The sequence below is a fragment of the Lagopus muta genome, chromosome 6 (assembly GCF_023343835.1).
Source record: "Lagopus muta isolate bLagMut1 chromosome 6, bLagMut1 primary, whole genome shotgun sequence".
In the NCBI taxonomy this organism is placed as follows: Eukaryota; Metazoa; Chordata; class Aves; order Galliformes; family Phasianidae; genus Lagopus; species Lagopus muta.
In genome coordinates, this window is record NC_064438.1 from 39,282,520 (window position 1) to 39,302,328 (window position 19,809).

Below are 19,809 nucleotides of genomic sequence, written 5' to 3' on the forward strand. Positions count from 1 at the left end.
TGAGTAAAGGATTTATTTCTGACATCTAACCTCAATATCCCCTCTTTAAAATTAAAGCTGTTCCCCCTTGTCCTGTTACTATTTACTCATGTAAAAAGTTGATTTCCCTCCTACTTACAATCACCCTTTAAATACTGGGAGACTCCTGTGAAGACTCCCCCGAAGTCTTCTGTAAGCTAAGCATGCCCAACTCCCTCAATTTTTATTCATAGGAGAGGTGTTCCAGCCCTTTGATCATCTTCATGGATCTCCTCTGGACCCTCTTCAACAACTGCATCCTTCTTGTGCTGGTGTCCCTGGGGTTGGACATAGTACTCCAGATGGGGCCTTACGGAGGCAGAGCAGAGGCAATAATCTCCTCCTTCCTGCTGGTCACTGCTCTTTTCACAGAATCATGGAATGGTTTGGGTTGGAAGGGGCCTTTAAGATCATCTATTTTCAACCCCTTTATTATGGGCAAGGACACTTCCCTGTAGATGATGTTGCTCAAAGCCCTATCCAGCCTAGCCTTGAGTACTTCCATAGAGGGTCATCCACAACCTCACTGGGCAACTGACAGTGTTTTGATGGAGCCCAGGGTACCGTTGACCTTTCTAGGCCAGAAGACAGCACTGGTGGCCCATGTCCAGCTTTTCATCCATCAGGACTCCCCAGATTCTTCTCCATAGAGGAGTTCTTCCCCTGATCTGTACTCGTATCTGAGATTGCCTTGAGAAAAATGCAGCATGTTGCACTTGGCCTTGTTAAACCTGATTAGATTCTGTCATGGTTTTATGATTGTTATTGGTATATCACATCGTAACGTCATACAGTGCACTGGGAGTTAAAGAGTTAATGTTCCAGTTCCATGGATTCTTGATATTTTTGGGTACCTGGTCCTCAGAAGAGAGGAAGAACTACATCTCCCAGAAGACTTCAACTATTCTGTTTCCATTTTCTCTTAGTAGGAAAGATAAAACTGTTTGCAGGTCACAAGATGTGCCCTTCTTTCACTGCTCGTCTCTGCACCTGTGTTCCCTGGCCATCTTGTCTTCAACATTAGAGTAAGGTCTTTGGTTTTGGATGCTCTCTTGCTGACTTTATTTGATTTCTTAGCCTTAATTTAATTATATTGTAGTATATTGTGTTATCTTGCATTCCAATATTATATTTAGTAAATTAACTTTCCTCCTCAGATCATTGCCACTGTTGTGTTGTTAGACCCTTCTCCCTACCCTTTTTTCCCCTCTTCTCCTTTCCTGCTTTCCTAGGGCTTGGGTCCATGGGTCCCACTTGCCCCATTAGACTGGGCTGAACCAGCCTGTAAACCATGTGCAGATTCTTTTGTGCCCAGTTTCTGAGCATGTCCAGCTCCCTCTGGTTGGTGTCCCTCCCTTCTATTGTGTCAACTGCACCATTCAGCTTGGGTCATCAGTAATCGTGCTATGGGCACACTCGATCCCACTGTCTATGTTATTGATAAAGATACTGAAGAGCACTGGGACTAGAGCACCTGTGTCTGGTCTCTACCTGGATATAGAGTTGTTGACAGTAGAGAGCAATGTGGTGGAGCATAGCTGTATATTAATGTGAAACCACCACAAGTGCAGGTAACTGAATCCCTGTTGAATGAATCCCTTAGCATCCAAGTGTATGTGAGGTTAACATGCAAGGTGTCCTAGGAGTGTTGAGCAGCGAGATTGAGAGCTATTGAAATTGCTCAGCAAAGGACTCTTCGGTCTGGTCTCACATATGTGGTAAGGTAGAATCGGCTCATTGGATAAATGAGCTCTCTAGAATAGGAACAGTGCAGGAGGCAGGTAGTTTGTGGAATTGTGAGGGACTGAGCCATTGTCAGGAGTTACAAGCAGAGTATAAAACAACCACTGTTTGTTCAAGAGTTCTGATAAGCTAAAAGCAGCTTGGCTGGTTACTTCGGTTTAGATTTAATTAGATGGATAACAATTCTTACCTTTTCCTGCCCTACCCCAATTGGTGGACATTTGAAGTGTGTGAATTTAAGTCCACATCTGAGTTGTGAATAAGGATAGGAAGCTGCATGGGTGTCTTTCTCTTTGCAGAATCCAAAATATCTGTTTTAACTGTATCCTAGGCTGCATTGATAGATGCATGGGCAGCAGGTCAAGGCAGGTGATCCTGCCTCTACTCTGCACTGGTGAGAAGTCACCTGGAGTACTGCATCCAGATGTGGAATCCTCAGTACAAGAAAGATGTGGACCAGCTAGAGCATATCCAGTGGAGGGCCACAAAAATAACTCGGGATGGAACACCTCCTCTACAAAGACATGCTGGGAGAGCTGGGACTGTTCAGTGTGGGAAAGAAAAGGCTCTGGGGAGACCTGAGAGCAGCCTTTCAGTATCTAAACAGAGGCTTTTAAGGGGGCAAGCTCTTCAGCAAGGTTTATTGTGACAGGATAAGTGGAAATGATTTCAATCTAAGAGTGGTTATATAAGGAAAATATTTTTTATGCTAAGGGTAGTGAAGCACTGGAACAAGTTACCCAGAGAGGTGGTGGATACCCCATTCCTGGAGGCATTCAGGGACACGATGAACAGGTTTCTGAACAACCTGATCAAGCTGTAGGTGTCCCTGTTTGTTGCAGAGGAATTAGACTAGATGACCTTTAAAGGCCCCTTCCAACTCAAATCTATGATTCTATGAACTGGGGTACAGTAGTGGGAATAGATGGAGCTCTCTTATGTCCTTGGTAGAATGTACCCCTCTAATTTCTCCTACATATGAAGATAAATATGGACAGCTTGAGACACTGAAGAGCAACAAACAGGAGTATTCAAAGGAAACTTCAGTAATATCAGTCTTTTGACAGTGGAAGCTTCAGCACAGAAAGAATTTCTCATAGAGACTGGAAATGGGGGAGCCTGCCTGAGCTAAGACTTTCGTTATACTGCATCACTGCATCCCTGTGTGATACAGCGCCTCTTCCTTAGACCTAACTCAGCTTGATTTACTGCGGACTGAATGAAAAATGCTTTGACATTTTGCACTCGTTGCTGTGTCACATTGGCAATTAGATAGTTAAGGGTATCCCAGGGTTTCTATGACAAGCCTTTTATTTGTGACACTTGATTTTTCTCCTAGTTTGATTGCAGATGGCCTAAATACATGGGGTTTGTCAGCTCAAATGCGTTTGTGTTTCAAGGAGCACTACTGAGATGCAATTTATGGTGATGTCTTATCATTTCTAGAACTGTGTAAGTGGGTCCTGTGTGTAGTGAAGGAGATCTGTTTCCTGTCTAAAGGCACCAAGTGAATGATTCAGAAACTTGTAGTTAGTACTGAGCAAGTCAGTTGTAGGAGCTGTGAAGCAGATAAGGAAGAGATATCAGACAATAGTGGGAGTGGGAAGAGGTCAAACTCTCATAGAGCAGTGCCTGAAATGTTCCAGAAGCACAGACTCTTCTACTGTTGTATAGGTGTGTTGTTTTGTGGTGTGTTGTCCCAGGAAGCGACCTGCAGTGCCATTAGATGGATTTACCTCTGTTGTGCTTCGGAAGAAAAGAAGTCTTTATTTCAACCTCTTGCTTTTTTTGTTCCTTTTCTGAACTGTGATATGTTCTCCTTCCTTTCCCCAGCCTGTTGTTTGACCAAAGCCATCTATTCCCTTTTCAGGTCCCCAGAATCTATTGGGAGCTCTCAACAAGGCGTGTTCTTCTCATGGAATTCATGGAAGGGGGACAGGTGAACGACAAGGCATACATGGAGAAGAATGGCATTGATGTCAATGAGGTATTTTCTCAGCCGCCTCTGAACTGGGCATGTGAGCAATGTTAGACCAAGGCTGATAGGACAGGAAGGGCAGAAAAGGGAGCGTATATTTGTATGAAGAGAGTAATCAATCTGAAAGATCTTAGTTCTTTTGCTTTTGGGAATGTATACAATCCCTTTTGGGAACACTCTTCTGTAGGACTGTACAGCTAGAGATCTTCAGAGTGATAACCATACTTTTATACTGTGCACACCAATGTTTTGTTTCAATGTGACAGTCTGTGTTATCCTAGTAGAACTGCTTCAGCTTCAGATCTTTTTGTCTCTTTTCTTCCTCTATCTTTCTTCAGGATTAACTTTCTCTTGGGCAAATGCATGGGATGTAGCTTTTGTAACCCATTAGGAGGCACAGATTATAGGCCTTGTATGATCATAGTTACTGGAGTGGCTTGACCCATGGTGTTTTGCATAATATTCTTGGATTGTTCAATTCTGATTTCCAAAATCTTTCTTTTGAATGTAACTCAGTAGTTTTCTTCTTTGTTTCTTGCTCCAATACTACTGTGTAATTTTCTTGTCCCTCATTAAACAACTGCTAGATTTCATCCCTGGGGAAGCCACATTTCTCTGATGGATAAGATAATTTGTGTGCCATGAAGTTGGAAGATTTGGATTCTTTGTGGCTAAGAGATTCTTGAGGAAACAAGGCATTACTTACAAGAAAGCTAAGGTGCCTGAGGAAAGAGTTTTGGGCCATTCAACAATGTGGAAAACCAGCCCTCTTGGTCAGTGAATGCTGACTGAGGCGGTGCTTTTTGCCTTTCTCATTGTGCCCTGTTTGTGAACCTCAAAGCCACACTTGGTTGATTCGCTATTAAAGCTAGCAAAATCAATTGTACTTAATCTGTCCATCCAATTAATTCTCACTTCTGAATGCTTCCTCTCTCTCTTTACTCTTCTTCCTTTCTGCTTCTTCTTTCTATCTATAAGAAAGTTCTTGTGATGTTGGTTAAGATATACCAAGGGTGTTTCAGGGGAAGGGAAAAGTGAGTTTGGTATGCCTCGCAAAGAGAGAATGTTGTATGTGCTTCCCTGCTGCTTCCCTAAGTCACCATGATAACAGAAAAATGTCTGGTGGAGGACTAAACAACCTGCCTTTTTCTCTGGATAGAACACTTCTTTCTCTGCTCTTGCACCCAGCAGAAGCCAATAAAATATTTTCTAGTAACTGCTGCAGGCAAAAGACAGGCACCTTTTCTTGTTTCACCACTGAAATACGGGAAAGAAAATTCAAAGGTTAAAATAGATTTTGAGTCTCCATTCTAATAATGATGGACAAGTCAGGGTCAATGGACAGTAGTGAATGACTTCTCTGAAAGATGTCTGATCAATTTTTATTAAAGAGGCTTCTTGAATAACTTCCTTGTATATAATGCAGTCTGTCTTCTTTCACATCTCCATCAGGAAGCATTTGGACCATTTTGGTCATTAGTTTTTCTCCTCACTCCCATCAGGGAGTCAGAGAAATGATTGTCAGCTGATCAGAGGTAGACACAATTCTGTGTCTATTTTGTGCTGATTATCTTCCTTTATATTTACCAAGGTAGGTTCCTGCATGATGCGTCATTGTGTGACTCAGAAGAACATGATAGCTGGTGGACTTCTCTGTCATTTGAAATTTAAAAAGCCTAGTTAGACTTCAGAACAACCAGTCAGCTCCATTCTCCCAGACAAAACAGCTGGTCAAAAGTGAGTTGTTTCTTTGAGCAAATATATCTTACATAAGCCCTTTTCTGCTATATGGGCAAAGGTCAAATCTAGTCCGCAGCACTTAGATACAAGACTAAATATTTCTCAATATCCAGCCTTGAAATAGTCAGGCTCATTTTGATGCCTTAGCAGGAGGACTCTTGAATGACATTTACATGCACATTTTGGGCAGGGCTTCCTCAGAGTTCTTGGACAGAAGATCTATTCTGAGACTGAGGTAACCCGCCCAGCAGATCTGCTTGACACTTTGCTTGTTTGCTACCTCCAGCAGTTTGAGAATTCAAAGTTGTATGGAGAAGCCCAGGGAAGTGCATTCTTGGCAATCTTCCAGGGCTTTCTCCAGACAGCCAATGTGGAAAACTCAATAACTTCAGCTTTTTGATGGGATATTTTGCTGAGAGTATATGTCAAAGTCAAGTACAGAAGAAGCTGACTTTTTTTTTTTTTTTTTTCCCCTAACTTTCAGGGGTCTTCGCTTTAATAGAAGAGATTTAGAATCTTTAGATTTAGAAAATTGAGCTCTTGTTTTTGTTCATCTATTCCTTTGGGAAGGTTGTTTTGTGATACCTTGGCAGGATAGGTTCCATGCAGCAATGAAACCACGTATTCTACTGACCTGTAAAAATGTAATTATAAAAAAGTTGTCAACAAATTTTTACTATGGCAAAGTATAAGCTGTGGAGGTTTCTGGTAGTCTGTCACGTGTGTGATGTTACTCATCTCAGTAGTGGAATCACACATTTCTGCTGACTGTTTGAGTCAGCTGACTGCTGACCTGTGCTGAGCCGTTCTTCCTTTCTTTCTCTCCCTGCTCCTCCAAATTAATGATCATCTTTTCCTGACTGCCAATAAAGTAACAGTACAAAAGAGAGGGCACCAGCCCTGTGAGAAGTATATGATGAGGTATAAGGTCTGTTACTGTGGCCACAGTAAGGTGAGGTAGGAATGGTGTGAGATGCAGCAAATGGGAACAGGTGTGACCAAGGTCCAGTATTTGCTGCTGCTTGATGCTATGGGTAAGGATCTACATGGCGTGGTGGCAAAATGAGCAAAAGGCGGCAGGCACTGAAAGGAACTTGTGGAGGGGGTGGCAACAAAAGTTCCAAAACTACAATGTGACATATACAGCAGTTTTTGTTTTCAAGAGATGCATTAGTTCCTCATATATCACTTCAATCTGTTTGTCAATCCTTCTATCACCTTACTCCATTTTGTTTTACTGAGCTGAGAAAGAGGGGTATTCAGTAAGCAGGGTTTCTCTTTTGTGACAACGCAGCCTTGAAATCAAGCTGAGCTTCTCTTCTCTAAATGGAAAAGATCCCTGAGGTGAAAGCTCCCTTCAAACCAGGTTACTGACATTTACTTAATACCGTCTGTAGCAGGATTATCATTAAAGCTGCCCAAGAGCACATTAATCTCTCTGGATCCGTCCAAGCGCTGGACTGTAATGGCATTTAATCAGAGAAGGCTTTGATTTCTAAAGACAAGTGCAAACACTGAAATATCTGCCTGTGTAATAGTTACTTATTCATGTGCAAGTGTAGCAGAGGATGAGAATGCAGCTGGGATATTGACAGTGAGCTGGAGAGAGGAGTTATGAAGAAATAAGCTGGTATGAATTTTGAGAGAAGTCCAGGCCGTGGTGGGTTGAAAAAGGCACCACTTGGAAACTGAATCATTCTTGTCTTAAGACATTATTTACGTTCTTGCTTGGGAAGATATATTTGGAGGATGTGAGTAGAGCAGAGAAGGAAGGAAAAATGGTCTGTGGAGCTCTCAGCGCATTTGTAGCATACCATATGAAGAGGGCAGGAAGCAAAGCATGTACTTCTAAAGAAGACCCAAGTGGCACAAATGCCTCTTTTACACCCATTCTGATTTTATCTGATCAATTTAGAGAGATTTTGTCCATATACAAATTTTGATGTTATCTTTGATCTGCTGCATAGGTGTCCACCCTATCCATTATTTTAGGTACTTTGGTATCTAAAAGCCTATTTTAGTAGAGGCTGCTGGGTCTGTGAAGCTTGCACATGTGCACATGCCTTATTGCTTTCAACTAACCAGCCAGTTCAGGTAGTCAATTGGAGAGTTTACCACAGAATCATAAAATTACAGAAGTTGAAAGGGACCTTGAGATCATTGAGTCCAAATCCCCTGCCAAAGCAGGTACCCTGTAGTAGATCACACAGGTAGGCATTCAGAGGGTCTTGAATATCTCCATAGAAGGAGACTCCACAGTCTCTCTGGGCAGCCTGTTCCAGTGTTCTGTCACCCTTACTGTAAATATATTTTTCCTCGTTTGTATGAAATTTCCTATGTTCAAGTTTTAGGCCATTACTCCTTGTTCTATTGCTGCACACCACCGAGAAGAGCCTGGCCTCATCCATCTGCCTCCTGCCTCTCTTTAGATATTTCTAAATATTTATCATGTCCCATCTCAGTCGACTTTTCTCAAGGCTGAACACACCAATGTTACTCAGCTTTTCCTGATACGGTAGATGCTTCAGGCCTTTTGTCATTTTTGTGGCCCTGCATGGGACTCTTTCCCAGAAATCCCTATCTTTTTTTGAACTGAACACAGTATTTTAAATGTCTAAATGTCACTGGGGCAGAGCAGAGGGGGAGGATCACTTCCCTTGACCTGCTGGCCACGCTCTTTTTAATGCACCCCAGGATACCATTGGCTTTCTTGGCCACAAGGGCATGCTGCTGGCTCATCGCCAGCCTGTGCTCCATCAGGACCCCCAGGTCTTTCTCTGCAAAGCTCCTTTCCAGCAGGTCAGCCCCTAACCTGTACTGATGCATGAGGTTATTCCTCCCCAGGTGCAATACTCTGCCCATACTCTTGTTCAGCCTTATCAGGTTCCTCCCTGCCCAACTGTGGCAGCCACTCCTCCCAGTTTTGTACCATCAGCAAACTTGCTGAGCATGGACTCTGTCCCTTCATCCAGGTTGTTAATGAAGACGTTGAACAAGATCGGACCCAGCACCTGCACCTGGGGAACACCACTAGTCACAGGCCTCCAGCCAGACTCTGTGAAGAGCTGTGCCAATCAGACAGTTGTCAATCTACCTCACCATCTACTCATCTGTCTCACACTTTCTAAGTTCGATAACAAGAATGTTATGGGAGATGATGTCAGACACCTTGCTGAAGTCAAGGTGCACGACCCCTGCCTACCCAGTTGGTGATGACATCATAGAAGGCAAACAGATTTGTCAGGCATTATTTCCTCTTGATGAGTCCATGTTGACTACTCCTGATAACCTTCTTCTCTTCTAATTGTTTGGAGGGGGTATTCACCATGATTGCCATGGGTTACATTTGAGTCAGGTAAAGGAAATGGTGTCCTGTGCTTCAGCTTGCAAAGAGCTTTTGCAGGGACTGTGCATGATTCAGAAGTCAGTGTTTTGTCCAGCTGAGAAGTGAAAGCAAACAGCTGAGGTACTTAAGATGAGCTACTGCGTGCAATTGTTGCCATCTGTCACCCCATCCTATGTGGCTTTCTGCTTCCTTCAGTTACTAAATAGAATCCTTACAGCAACAGTATCTCTTAGTCTGATAAAGAGTCCAACTACCCTCCCATAGTTAACAGCTTTGCAACTTAAAACATGCTTTTAGTGTGAAGTTTACCATTCTGCCTAGGGGCAGGAGCTGCTGTCTTGAAGCTGCCAAAATTTAAGTGGGATTTCCTAGACTGAAATCTCTTTGTCAATGCAAGTGTGGAAAACTCTCATGTCTCAAGTATTTGTACTTAAAAAAATCAAGTGTTAGGTGAAATGGAGCATGGAGTTCGTGGGGAAAATGATTATTCTTATCCCTGCTGATTTAATCCAGGGAGATGCAAAAGGCGCCACATAAAGAGTTAAATTACAGGTAAACCCTTCTCTCGTTGAAAGTCAGTGTCAATCATCAGTGTAAATCAATTGTATATGGCTTAAGAATCTCAGCAAGTTGCTTTACATTAAACCAAAGGAAAACATATCTACACTTGAAGCCAAGCCAGTGAACCCCCTAGCCATTTGAGGTCTGGCTAATGTGCAAGTAGCAATTAAACAGCAACTGATCTTTTTTGTAGAAACTTACCAAATTAATCCCTCAGTTTCCTGGCCAGGTAAGCCTGAGTAATTCTCTCCACTTATGTGCCACGGAAGATGGGTCATTTGATGGGAAAGCAATCTTCTCAGTTCTCAAAAGAGAGCTTGGAGCACGCTAGATGTACACCCCAGGAATCCTGAAAACTACTCCTGTATCTTAATGACAACTTATGTGTCCAGCAGTGCATAGTGATGGTGCTGCATTACAGAGCTCTGTGTTTAGATCCTCGCAACTGCATCAAAGAAGACAAAGTCTGAAATAGGATCTCTTGTGTATGACCATGGAAAGGAGCCATTACAGAGCAGAGACAAAAAGCAGGCTCCAAGTTGTAACTATTCCCCATCCACACCCTTTGCTAATTTGACACCAGTTTAATTGGGCAGGATTGTCCTGGCAGTATTAAGCAAACCCATAGATGATGGCTATAATAACAACAGCAAAAGAAAGCAAAAGCCCAATACACACTTCAATCCAATTAACCTTCGATTAAGGTTCCAAAATCAATGCTATTCTTTTGGCCTGAGGAGGTAATATTGAGCCCTGAGAAATGAGCTGCACAACGACCTTTACTTTTAATGAGATCAATAGAAGTTAGTGTCGCCATCTCTTAAAATAATTGGCAAATATTAAAGCCAAATTAAGGCCAGAGACTAGTATCTGCTCCCGATCTAAAGAGACAGTCACAAATGGAGGTGGGACAGGAAAGGATAATGCCCTATGAGGCATTGTAATATGGGTCTTATCAGGGCAGGCAGAGAGATCTGCTCTACAGTGACCATGTCACAAGATTTTTTTTAATTTGCCCTTCATCTTCGTCTCAGTTGGTGCCATGGAGCCAGGACCTCTGCAGCTTGGTCAGGAGGCCATGAAAGTATCAGTGACATCTGCTGGGTGACACTAGCCAGTTGGTTACATTGCAGCTACCAACAAAGATGATATACTTGCCATCTTGTGTACATAGGCTTAAATTTGCACTCACTCATGTTTGTTTTTTTTTTTCTTGATAATTATTCACACTGCCCTTGCATTTGTAAGGGTATTTATTTGTGATGAGCCTTCCAGTGTTTTTTTATTTGTTCTGTCAGCTGGTTGTGCTGTTAAGGTTTTTGTTACTTACAGGGGCTGGTGTGTGTCTGGAGTTTTGCTGCTACGGAGTTCTTTGCAAGGGGATATAATATGAGTTCATCAAGTAGTGGGACACAGGAGGATAACGTTGTCTATACTTTCCAAATTGTCACCTGTAGTCCAGCAGTGCTGGGTAACACTGATGACAGCAAAGCTATGTGTATGTACAAGAAGAAATATATCACTATTGCTGTCTGTGCAGCCATGCAGCTTGAGGTCCTCTGAATTAGGTGACAGAAATGCAGTAGGTGTACTTGGTAAAACAGTTGGTGTGCTACTTATGAGTCAGATAACTAGAAAAGGTGGGTAAGCCACAAGGTAGGTAAGAAATGGTTAGAAGCAATTGTGGAAAAATATTACTGTAGTTGAGCTTTGCAAGGTTTGCCCTTCACACTGATTTTATTAGTAATTTCAGTAATGACCTTGACATGAGCAGAACTTTCTGAAGGAGGTTGCAGATGGCACCAATTTGGGAGGGTCTGTCACTATAGAGAAGGATTAAAGTAGCAATAGCACTTGGTGGCCTTGAGGACTGAAGTGATAGAAAGGGATAAAAATGAGAAATACCAAATGAAAAGCTGTACTCTTAAAACTAATGAGAAGAGTTTCTTAAAAATGCTGGGAGTTTATCAGAGGAAAGTGACATATTAGAATTAAATTTGGGATATTACTCAGTTGGCAGAGTGCATGTTTCCAGTATGGTGCGGCTGTGTTAAAGGTAGGTTGACTCCTTCAACACATCAGATAAAGGGACGTTCTGTAGAAATGGGGCTGTGTTCATGCTGTACTTATGCTGGTAATTATTGTTTCGGTAAACACACTGCTGGGGGAGAGGACGAGTTAAACTCAAGGGATTTGTTAGAAAAGGAAGCAATTGACATAAGCTGGACATGATTGAAATTAGTCTCAGATTTTGATGTCTGTACTGCATTCTTATTTTCTTCTGTATTGTAACTCAAGCAGGACTTGAGTTACAAGCCAATGCATAGGTTGCTCTGAAAGTAATGTCTGCTATTTATTTCCATGGAAAGCACAACAAATATAAAGAAAACATTAACGCTGTTTTATAGAGCAAATTCTCAGCTGCAAATCAGTTTTTTCAGCATAGTCACCATTATTAGCTATGCATTTTTGCCAGTGATAAAGAAGAGCGTGCATGCTGTGCTTGTAGAAGTCTGCACCACCTTCTGCATCACTGTGCTCACATCCACTATTTGGTCTCCATAGATATTCAGCGCGTGTCAATGAATGTCGGTGGGTGGGATCTTTTCTGCATAAAGAAATTCAATTCCACTCCTTTGCTTCATATGCACTTTCTTGTCCGGCACCATTTTGTCAGATTGCCCCTCTGCTGCCGTCTGTTGCCCAGCAACAACGTGTAACAGAATATTGGTGGGAAGGTTCAACCTCTACTGCTGTGCCACCAGTGTCTACCTCTGACATTACAGGCCAGCATAACAAAACCAGAGGCATTAATTTTGGACCAGTCTTCGTACAACTTACTTATTCCTCAGCTACATTTTCAGAAAGGAAAACAATGAATTGAAAACATGCAGCTTGCCTGACACAGCGCAATGATCACGTCACGTAACGTGGCAATGGGAGGTTTTGTTTTGTTGGCTCACTTGGTACCTATAGTCATCATGTTCTGGTGCTGCACAGGAGAACAAGCTGAACTTCTTTTAAGCAGTAGCATACCTTCTGGCTATGGGTAAGGACATGCTTCTGGCCAGAGAAAGTCTGGTGTCATTTCGATCTATCAAGCTCAGCTCTGCTTGCTGACAAGCGTAGTTATTTTTCTTGTATGTTATGCCTGAATTGTCCCATTCTTAGTTACGTCCTTTTTTACTTACTTATATTTCTTGTAGCACATTCAGCACTACAAGTGCCTCTGTTTGTTTGGTATTCAAACCTTTTAAAATTGTTAGAGTGCTTCTGTTCTGCTATTCCTTAGCCACCTTCAGAATCTTCAGCTATTTTAATCCTTTTCCTAAGTAAATTCCTCCTGCATGCTGCTCATTTATTTGCTTTCTGTAAACACATTCCATGTTGTCTGAGTCTCTACTAATGAGGTGTCTTAAAGTGAACGTAGAATTCCAAGGGTGATTTTTAAATTTTTTTCACTACATTCGGTAGAGCAAAGCTGGTAGACCCTGGTAGTCATAAGGACCTCGTACTGAATGACAGCCAGGGAGAGGAATGGTGACCTCTCCTGTCATAACATAATGTCTGTTTGTGTTTACTTTGGTTTTGCTACCGTAAATCATTGCAACCTTTTGTCTAATTTGCTCTGCACCTTCACCTCAAGGTCTTACACAGCCTAAATGTGTGCTGAATTCCTCTCTTCACCACAGTAGAGGTTTTCATGTGTTTGTTTTCTCATTTCACCTGACTGCATTCTTCCAAAATGAATTCTTTGTAAGTTATTTATCCAGTGGCATTTTCAGTAAGAGTGCACTGAAGGCTAATAGTGATGGAGTTACTGTACAAGAGAAAGCAAAACAGGGGCAAGCACATGTGGGAAATTTGGTGGCTTAGATGACAGGCTCTTCCAATTGTTTCTCTACAAGTATTTTAAATACCTTGTTCCCATAAATATTCAAAAATCAATCCTTGTCCTGGTCCCCTTTCACTGCTCATTTGGGGATGTAGAAATAGAAAGCTGGGAAGCTGGTAAAAACAGAATTCAATTTTTTTTTTTTATTTTTTTCACTTAGAATGGTTAGTGAAAGTATTTTTGTCCTAAGAATCCTATCAGAATATCTGCATTTCAGTCCTTCAGCAAGTGTGCACGAGATAAATGTGTACAGAAAATGAAGCTATGTAAGTCTTACAGAGTTGGATATACGAAATGTCTGTATCAGAGGTCATATATAGCATATGCAACTTTGAAAACTTAAGGGGCTATATTGCATTGAATGTATGCAAAGGGGTTGCAGCTATTTCTTAACTTTCTGTAAATATGAATTCTTTTTGTCTGAGCTATAATGACAGATCACTATTCACATTTTGCACTCTAAACCTTCGAAATATGGATCTCTAAGGAGGAGACTGTGGAACTACTCTGGCAGCCTGTGCCAGTGCTTACCCACCACACAGTAACAAAGTGCTTCCTCATCTCTAGATGGAATCCCCCATATTCCAGTTTGTGCCCGTTGCCTCTTTTGTTGGCAGTGAATGCCACTGAGAAGAGCCTAGCTCCTCTCCTTTGTACCCTCCATTCAGGCATTTACAGATGTCAATAAGGTGCCTCCGAGCCTCTTCATTTCAATCTGAACAGTCTCTTCACAAGAGAGGAGCTCCAGTCTCTTCATTTGGATAGCCTTATGTTGAACTATTCCTAGTATATTTGCATCTCTTCCCAGGATGTCAATATTTCATATGTCCGTGTCTCTCTTGTACTGTCCTTCATTGCTTCAGTGATCTGTGCTGGTAATTCAGAAGGAAACATTTTTCCCCTCTGTCAGAACTTACGGTAATACTTATGTGGAAATAAGGAACTGCGTGACTGTGATATACCACCTGGTTGTCTGATTTGGTGTGAGGGCAGCATTCGCCATGATTCTGTAATGGCTCCAGCACTCACCTGAGGCATGGAGGGCTATCCCTCCTTGTTCTACAGTCGGTGTGCTGCAGAAACAGTTCTTATGCTTCCTTATCATTTGTAGTTATGAGAGCATTACTCATAAGGATGGTGTTTTAGCTTGGTGGCTGGTGGTCTTCCAGTTTCTCTTCCAGGCTGTTGGTACGGAGCTTCGCATACTTTGTCCTGATGCAGTAGTGTGGCTTTGTTCTATAGCTACCTAAAGAGGAAGTCACTGTGCTCCTCTCAGAGGCTGCTGTGTATTGTAGGTGGTAAAACAAGACCTTGCCTGGCTGCCAGGCATTTTGCAGGATGCACTGGTTAGTATAACATTACCTCTGCTTATGGGGACAGCTATCTGTATGCTGCTTACACTGTGTGTCTGATGGCATTTATAATGATTGTCTTTTAATTGGCTTTTAATTGCTTGGTCAGCACTCTGTTGTGGAGCATTATGCCACTTTCTGGTGGCAGGGAGGCCTGGCAGTGGAATGTCAGAGTTGAGAGGCTTCTGTGTGACCGTGGTGAGGGATTGATCTGAGGCCCTGTTATTGTTTGTTTGCACATAGGAGGTTGTTAACTTGAATAACATCTATGAGTGATGAGGAGCACTGGTATGGAGGTATGCAGCAATGATAGGATGATTTAAACAGCTTTCCTGTGCTGCTTCATCTTCACAGATATTATAAGTTGGATTAGTATGGGACAGAGGAAAGGAAGAGTGAAAGTGGGGAATGGTGTGATGGAGGGAGGGCAGAGGGAACCCACATTTGCTCTAGTAAGCAGATGGACAGGCTGAATCTCCTCCCACCCATTCACTTTTGGTTCCTGCTGTCATCTGTGGGTGGAAACACGAGTCCTCCTAGAACCCATCTCAGCAGCTTCTTCCATGCCTTCATTGTTGATATTTATCTGCCTACATCTTCCATCTCATTTTCCTCCTCCTTACTAGAAACCCTATTCATACTCACAGATGTTTTTTCTTTTTTTACGCCAGGCAAATGTTCTAAAATAACTTCTGACTCCACAAACATCTTCATGTTGCTTCCTGTGTGGATCCTTCCACACAGCATTCTTGATCACTTTGCAGTTGATGGCAGCATAAGGACATTGGCTTGTGCCAACCTTTTGGTCCTGCAGAGACAGGTCTGCTCCTGTCCCTAGCAGGCACCCTGCTTTGTGTGGCACTGTGTGACCAGCTCCTGTTTCCTCACAGATCTCTCGCAACCTGGGAAAACTCTACAGTGAAATGATCTTTGTGAATGGCTTTGTCCACTGCGACCCACACCCAGGCAACGTGCTGGTGAAGAAGTGTCCAGACTCTGGCAAGGCCTACATTATTCTCCTGGACCATGGGCTCTACCAGGTATGTAACTGGGGGGCTTCCAGGTCTCTGCAGGGCTCCCTTGAATATCAGGCTGGAAGATCATAACCAGCTGCTCTGTTGCTCCTTGAAGCCTGTATGAATTTATTTTTCCTATTTTTCCTGTAACTCTCCAAGGAAACTTCCTGACTTGGGGGATAAGGCACAGCTAGGGGTCACAGTTTTCCTCCTCCTTTTTTCTCTGTGGACTTCTGAGGGGTCATGTCTTTCTCCTCAGGTGCTGAGCGAGTCATTCCGTATGGACTACTGCCGCCTTTGGCAGGCCCTTATCAAGGCTGACATGAAGAGGGTGCAGAAGTACAGCCGGCGGCTCGGGGCAGGGGATTTGTACCCTCTCTTTGCCTGCATGCTCACCGCCAGGTCCTGGGAGTCTGTCAACAGGGGAATTGACCAGTCACCAGTCTCAGCCAGTGAGGTAGGACTCATGGGCCCTTCCGTACTGGGAGTCCTTCCTTCTCCTTGGGTATTTTTCCCTTGTTTTAACCACTTGCACTGGTGCTATCGCAGTGATGTTGGACAACCCTTGGCAGCTCCATGACAAATTCTGCATTTACAGCTAAGCTAGAAAAAAGTGAGGAATTTTTCTGCAATGTGTTTTACAGTGGCTGAACTTAATTTCCCAGTTTCACTTGTCATGGGCTGCTTAAATTTTGTACGATATTTTAATGGGTTAGTGTTCACCAGTTCTGGGAAGGCAAATCAGCCTTTTCTTAAAAAGAAGTGTTTAATGCAGCTGTGCAGGCAACCAGCAAGGAGGATAGGATGAGGCAGAGGAGACATAAAGGCTTAGTGGGAAGAAGACATGAGAAGGGTAATGCATTATCACTATTCATGTAAATGACTATCAGCACTGATACAAACTCCTAAAAACCCTTGGAAATTACCTCCCAGTCACAAAACCTATTAACTTGTAGTCAAGGTTGCTTAACTGCAGGTTCTGTCAACTCAATCACTACAAATGTGGGAAATTGCGACTTACGTTCTTCCCCCCCCTTCCCTATCTGCACATGCTGGGATCCTTCTCACACCTCCTAGCGCTTGTTACGTGCACGCAGTGCCTTAAGAATAGTAGCAGCCCCTGCCAGCTGTGCTTTTTTTAGAGATGAGCATATACTGATGTGATTTCAGTGTCTGTAGGGAGAAATATGTTATATTCTATGTTTTGTTCTTATCTGCAAACATTTGTTGTAGATAGGATGATAATAATTTTAGTAGCATTAAAATATTGTTCTGTTAAATTCTCTTCTGGAAATCCCTTTGGGTTGGCATTTCATTTTGGTGAATGTGGCTGAATTTGCTCTGCTGGCTTGCTGTTACGCACAGTAGTGAATAGGCCAGATACTTTGGGTAAAAGAACACCCCTGGTAACTTGATTGCTTCCTACCTAAGTTAATTTTGTGCATATTAGAAATGATTTAATGACTGTTTAGCAGGTCTGTGCTTTGGTCTGCTGAGTTCTGAAGCTGATAGCTCCAGGAAAAAAAAAAAAAAGTAGAGGCACTAAAGTGAACCAACACAGTGCTGACTACACAGCTAATACTTCAAGGCCAGTGTTGAATCTGAGCTAGTAAGCAATGTTTATCCTAAACCGGCTTATGTAAGTTATGCTAGAGATATAACCATGGCCGCGTGGTGCCTTGTGTGGGCTAACGAACTTTGTCAGAACTGGATTGCTTGTATGGAGCCAGCTCTGTTGGCTCTGCCTACATGACACAATTAATGCTGAAACTAGATAATCCTGTAGCAGATAATAGGGAGCTGAACAGATTTACTGTGGCATTAGGAAATGAGCTGCTGTTTGCCCTTAGTTTAGAGGTGAATTTGGAAGATTGTATCAGCCGGGAAAGCCAAGTGGCTCTGGTAGGCAGCTGCCATCAGCTAGGGGCTTGTGAGAGGGTGCGTGAGGGTGGATTGACAGGAGAATGTTCTGTGAGACCCTCCTGATACAAAATCTTAGTTGCAGTGCTATGTCCAATCTGGGGCACTGCCTCTGGAGGAAGGTTTGATGAAACTTGGGAGAGGCCAGTGGGAAGCTATGAGGACTGGTAGTCAAGCACATCTAACTCAGGAGGTAAGTCAGGGCAGAAGCAATCTAGAAAAGTTCAGGCTGAGAATTTGTGTGTGTGATTTCAGTCTGTTAAAGACTGCTGCAAGCAGGACAGGAAGTAGTGGGCATAAAATTTCAGCTAAGAAGATTTGGGTAAGAATATGAGAAAAGCCAGATCTAATGGAAAGGGTAGTGAGATACTGGTGCAGTGGTCTGGGGAGGATGCTAATCACATCACTGGGGAGTTTTAAGGACAGGCTGGGCAAATGTGTGAGGATTTCTCTAGGTGTAGTTGTTCGTGCCTAAAGCCAAGGCAGACAGCTGACTGCTCAAAGTGGCTGCTAGCCCTATCTCATCAGATTTTGTGATTGCGTTTTGCTGCATCCCGCAGCTGTCTCTGTGATTGCAGCCAAGGGGCTTTTCTCAGGTCCTGTGGCACATCTCAATTCTTCCTCCGTGTGCAGGCTTCACTCCTGACAGAAAATGGCAGTTCTGATGACAGATCATGTGGCTGCTTTGTGGTGTGTACAAACAGCTGGAGCTAAAAATACAAAGAGAGGAAAGAGAAAAAAAAACCTCTTTGTGGAAGATAAAGTACCCTCTGCTGTGGTGCTGGTGAGGATAATGAATATCAGCAGAGAATTTTCTGCCAACAAATAGTGGAATGAAACATTTAGCATTTAGGAGAACTGAGCATCTTCTATCTGAAGCTTTATGTGTTTGGTGAGCAATAGAGCCAGAACATCATTTATAATGTATTTGTCAACACCAAAGCAACCATGGTGGTGCTTGAGCTAGATACACCTATGACCACCATGGCCTGCATACTGCTTTTGTGTGGGCTTTTTCCTCTGTATTGAGTCTTAAGTTTGCAGAAGTTGAGTATGAGATCTCACATCATGAAGTACATACACACACAATCTGTCATTCCATAGGAGAGGATGTTTTATAGCAATCCTTTCCCTTCCTTACAAAGGACCCTCTCTCTCTTTAAGAAGTCATTTACTACCCTCTACATCTGTCCTGTTGCATTCTGGCTATTTCAAGTGTTTCAGGGACTTTTTGGGGGGGTTTACCAATTCATGTCACGGCCTTTGTAGGAAGAGGTAAGAGCAGAGTATATATGGAATCAGATCTACCATCCTGTCCTACATTTCCTGGAGTGATGGTGAAACTGTCAGATGCAAGAAGCAGCAGGCCTGAGGCAGAGGGCTGGCTGTTGTATGTGCTACAATAGTAGCCATCTAACATGGTTCAAGCTTGTCAGTAATTGCTGAGCTGTGCCATCCTAGGTAGACCTTGGTTAGTTTATTTGTAAGCTGGGGAGCTGAAGAAAAGGAAAGATCTCTGTGTGTGCCTTGATTTTTGTACTTCTTTCAATATCTGATCATGGCTGCTGCGAGACAAAATATAGGTGTGTCAGACCAAGGGTCCTACAAATTACAGTTTTATGATATTTTGGGTTAACGTGAAGGTATGCATAATGCTTTCTCACCTTCACTCAGCTGTGTTGAAGACAAGGACTAAACGGGGCCTTGGAAATAGCTTTACCAGTAAATCACAAAGCCTTCAGTTTCATGGGACAGCAGAACACGTGACATGGACCAGCTGGTTGTTTTTGCTTTTTAGTACCTGGTAAAATGCTGTCTCCTCCTTGCAAATCTCAGTTGTGTCTGGACATGAGTTTCCCACACTCAGCTTTTCTGTCCTTTCTCCCTGACATGACCTGGCTGAATGCAGGATGTGGAGATCCGGTCCAATGCTGCTGCTTACCTACCCCAGATCACCCAGCTCCTCAACAGTGTCCCCCGCCAGATGCTGCTGCTGCTGAAGACCAATGACTTATTAAGGGGAATTGAGTCAGCTCTGCATACACGGGCCAGTGCCAGTTCCTTCCTCAACATGTCTCGCTGCTGCATCAGAGCCGTGTCTACGTAAGTCTTTTTTCCAGACATCGCAGCCCAGACACAGAGCAGCCTCCAGATATGGAAGGCTGGCTGCTCTCTGAGGGCTAAGGGGAATCCTAGGGCCAGCAGGCCAATGGACCAGTCTCACAGCAAGTATGTGAGCA

At 43.1% G+C, this 19,809-nt stretch overlaps 1 protein-coding gene across 6 annotated transcripts in view; it reads left to right on the top strand.

The window, feature by feature from the left end:
• Nucleotides 1–19,809, top strand: part of ADCK1 (aarF domain containing kinase 1) — an 87,720-nt gene that overhangs the window by 54,684 nt on the left and 13,227 nt on the right. For all 6 annotated transcript variants that reach the window (XM_048947743.1, XM_048947744.1, XM_048947746.1 and 3 more), the window contains 4 exons: nt 3,632–3,748; nt 15,524–15,673; nt 15,909–16,106; nt 19,479–19,672. In XM_048947743.1, the coding sequence (XP_048803700.1) occupies nt 3,632–3,748; nt 15,524–15,673; nt 15,909–16,106; nt 19,479–19,672 (659 nt within the window). The remainder of the gene's footprint in view (nt 1–3,631; nt 3,749–15,523; nt 15,674–15,908; nt 16,107–19,478; nt 19,673–19,809) is intronic.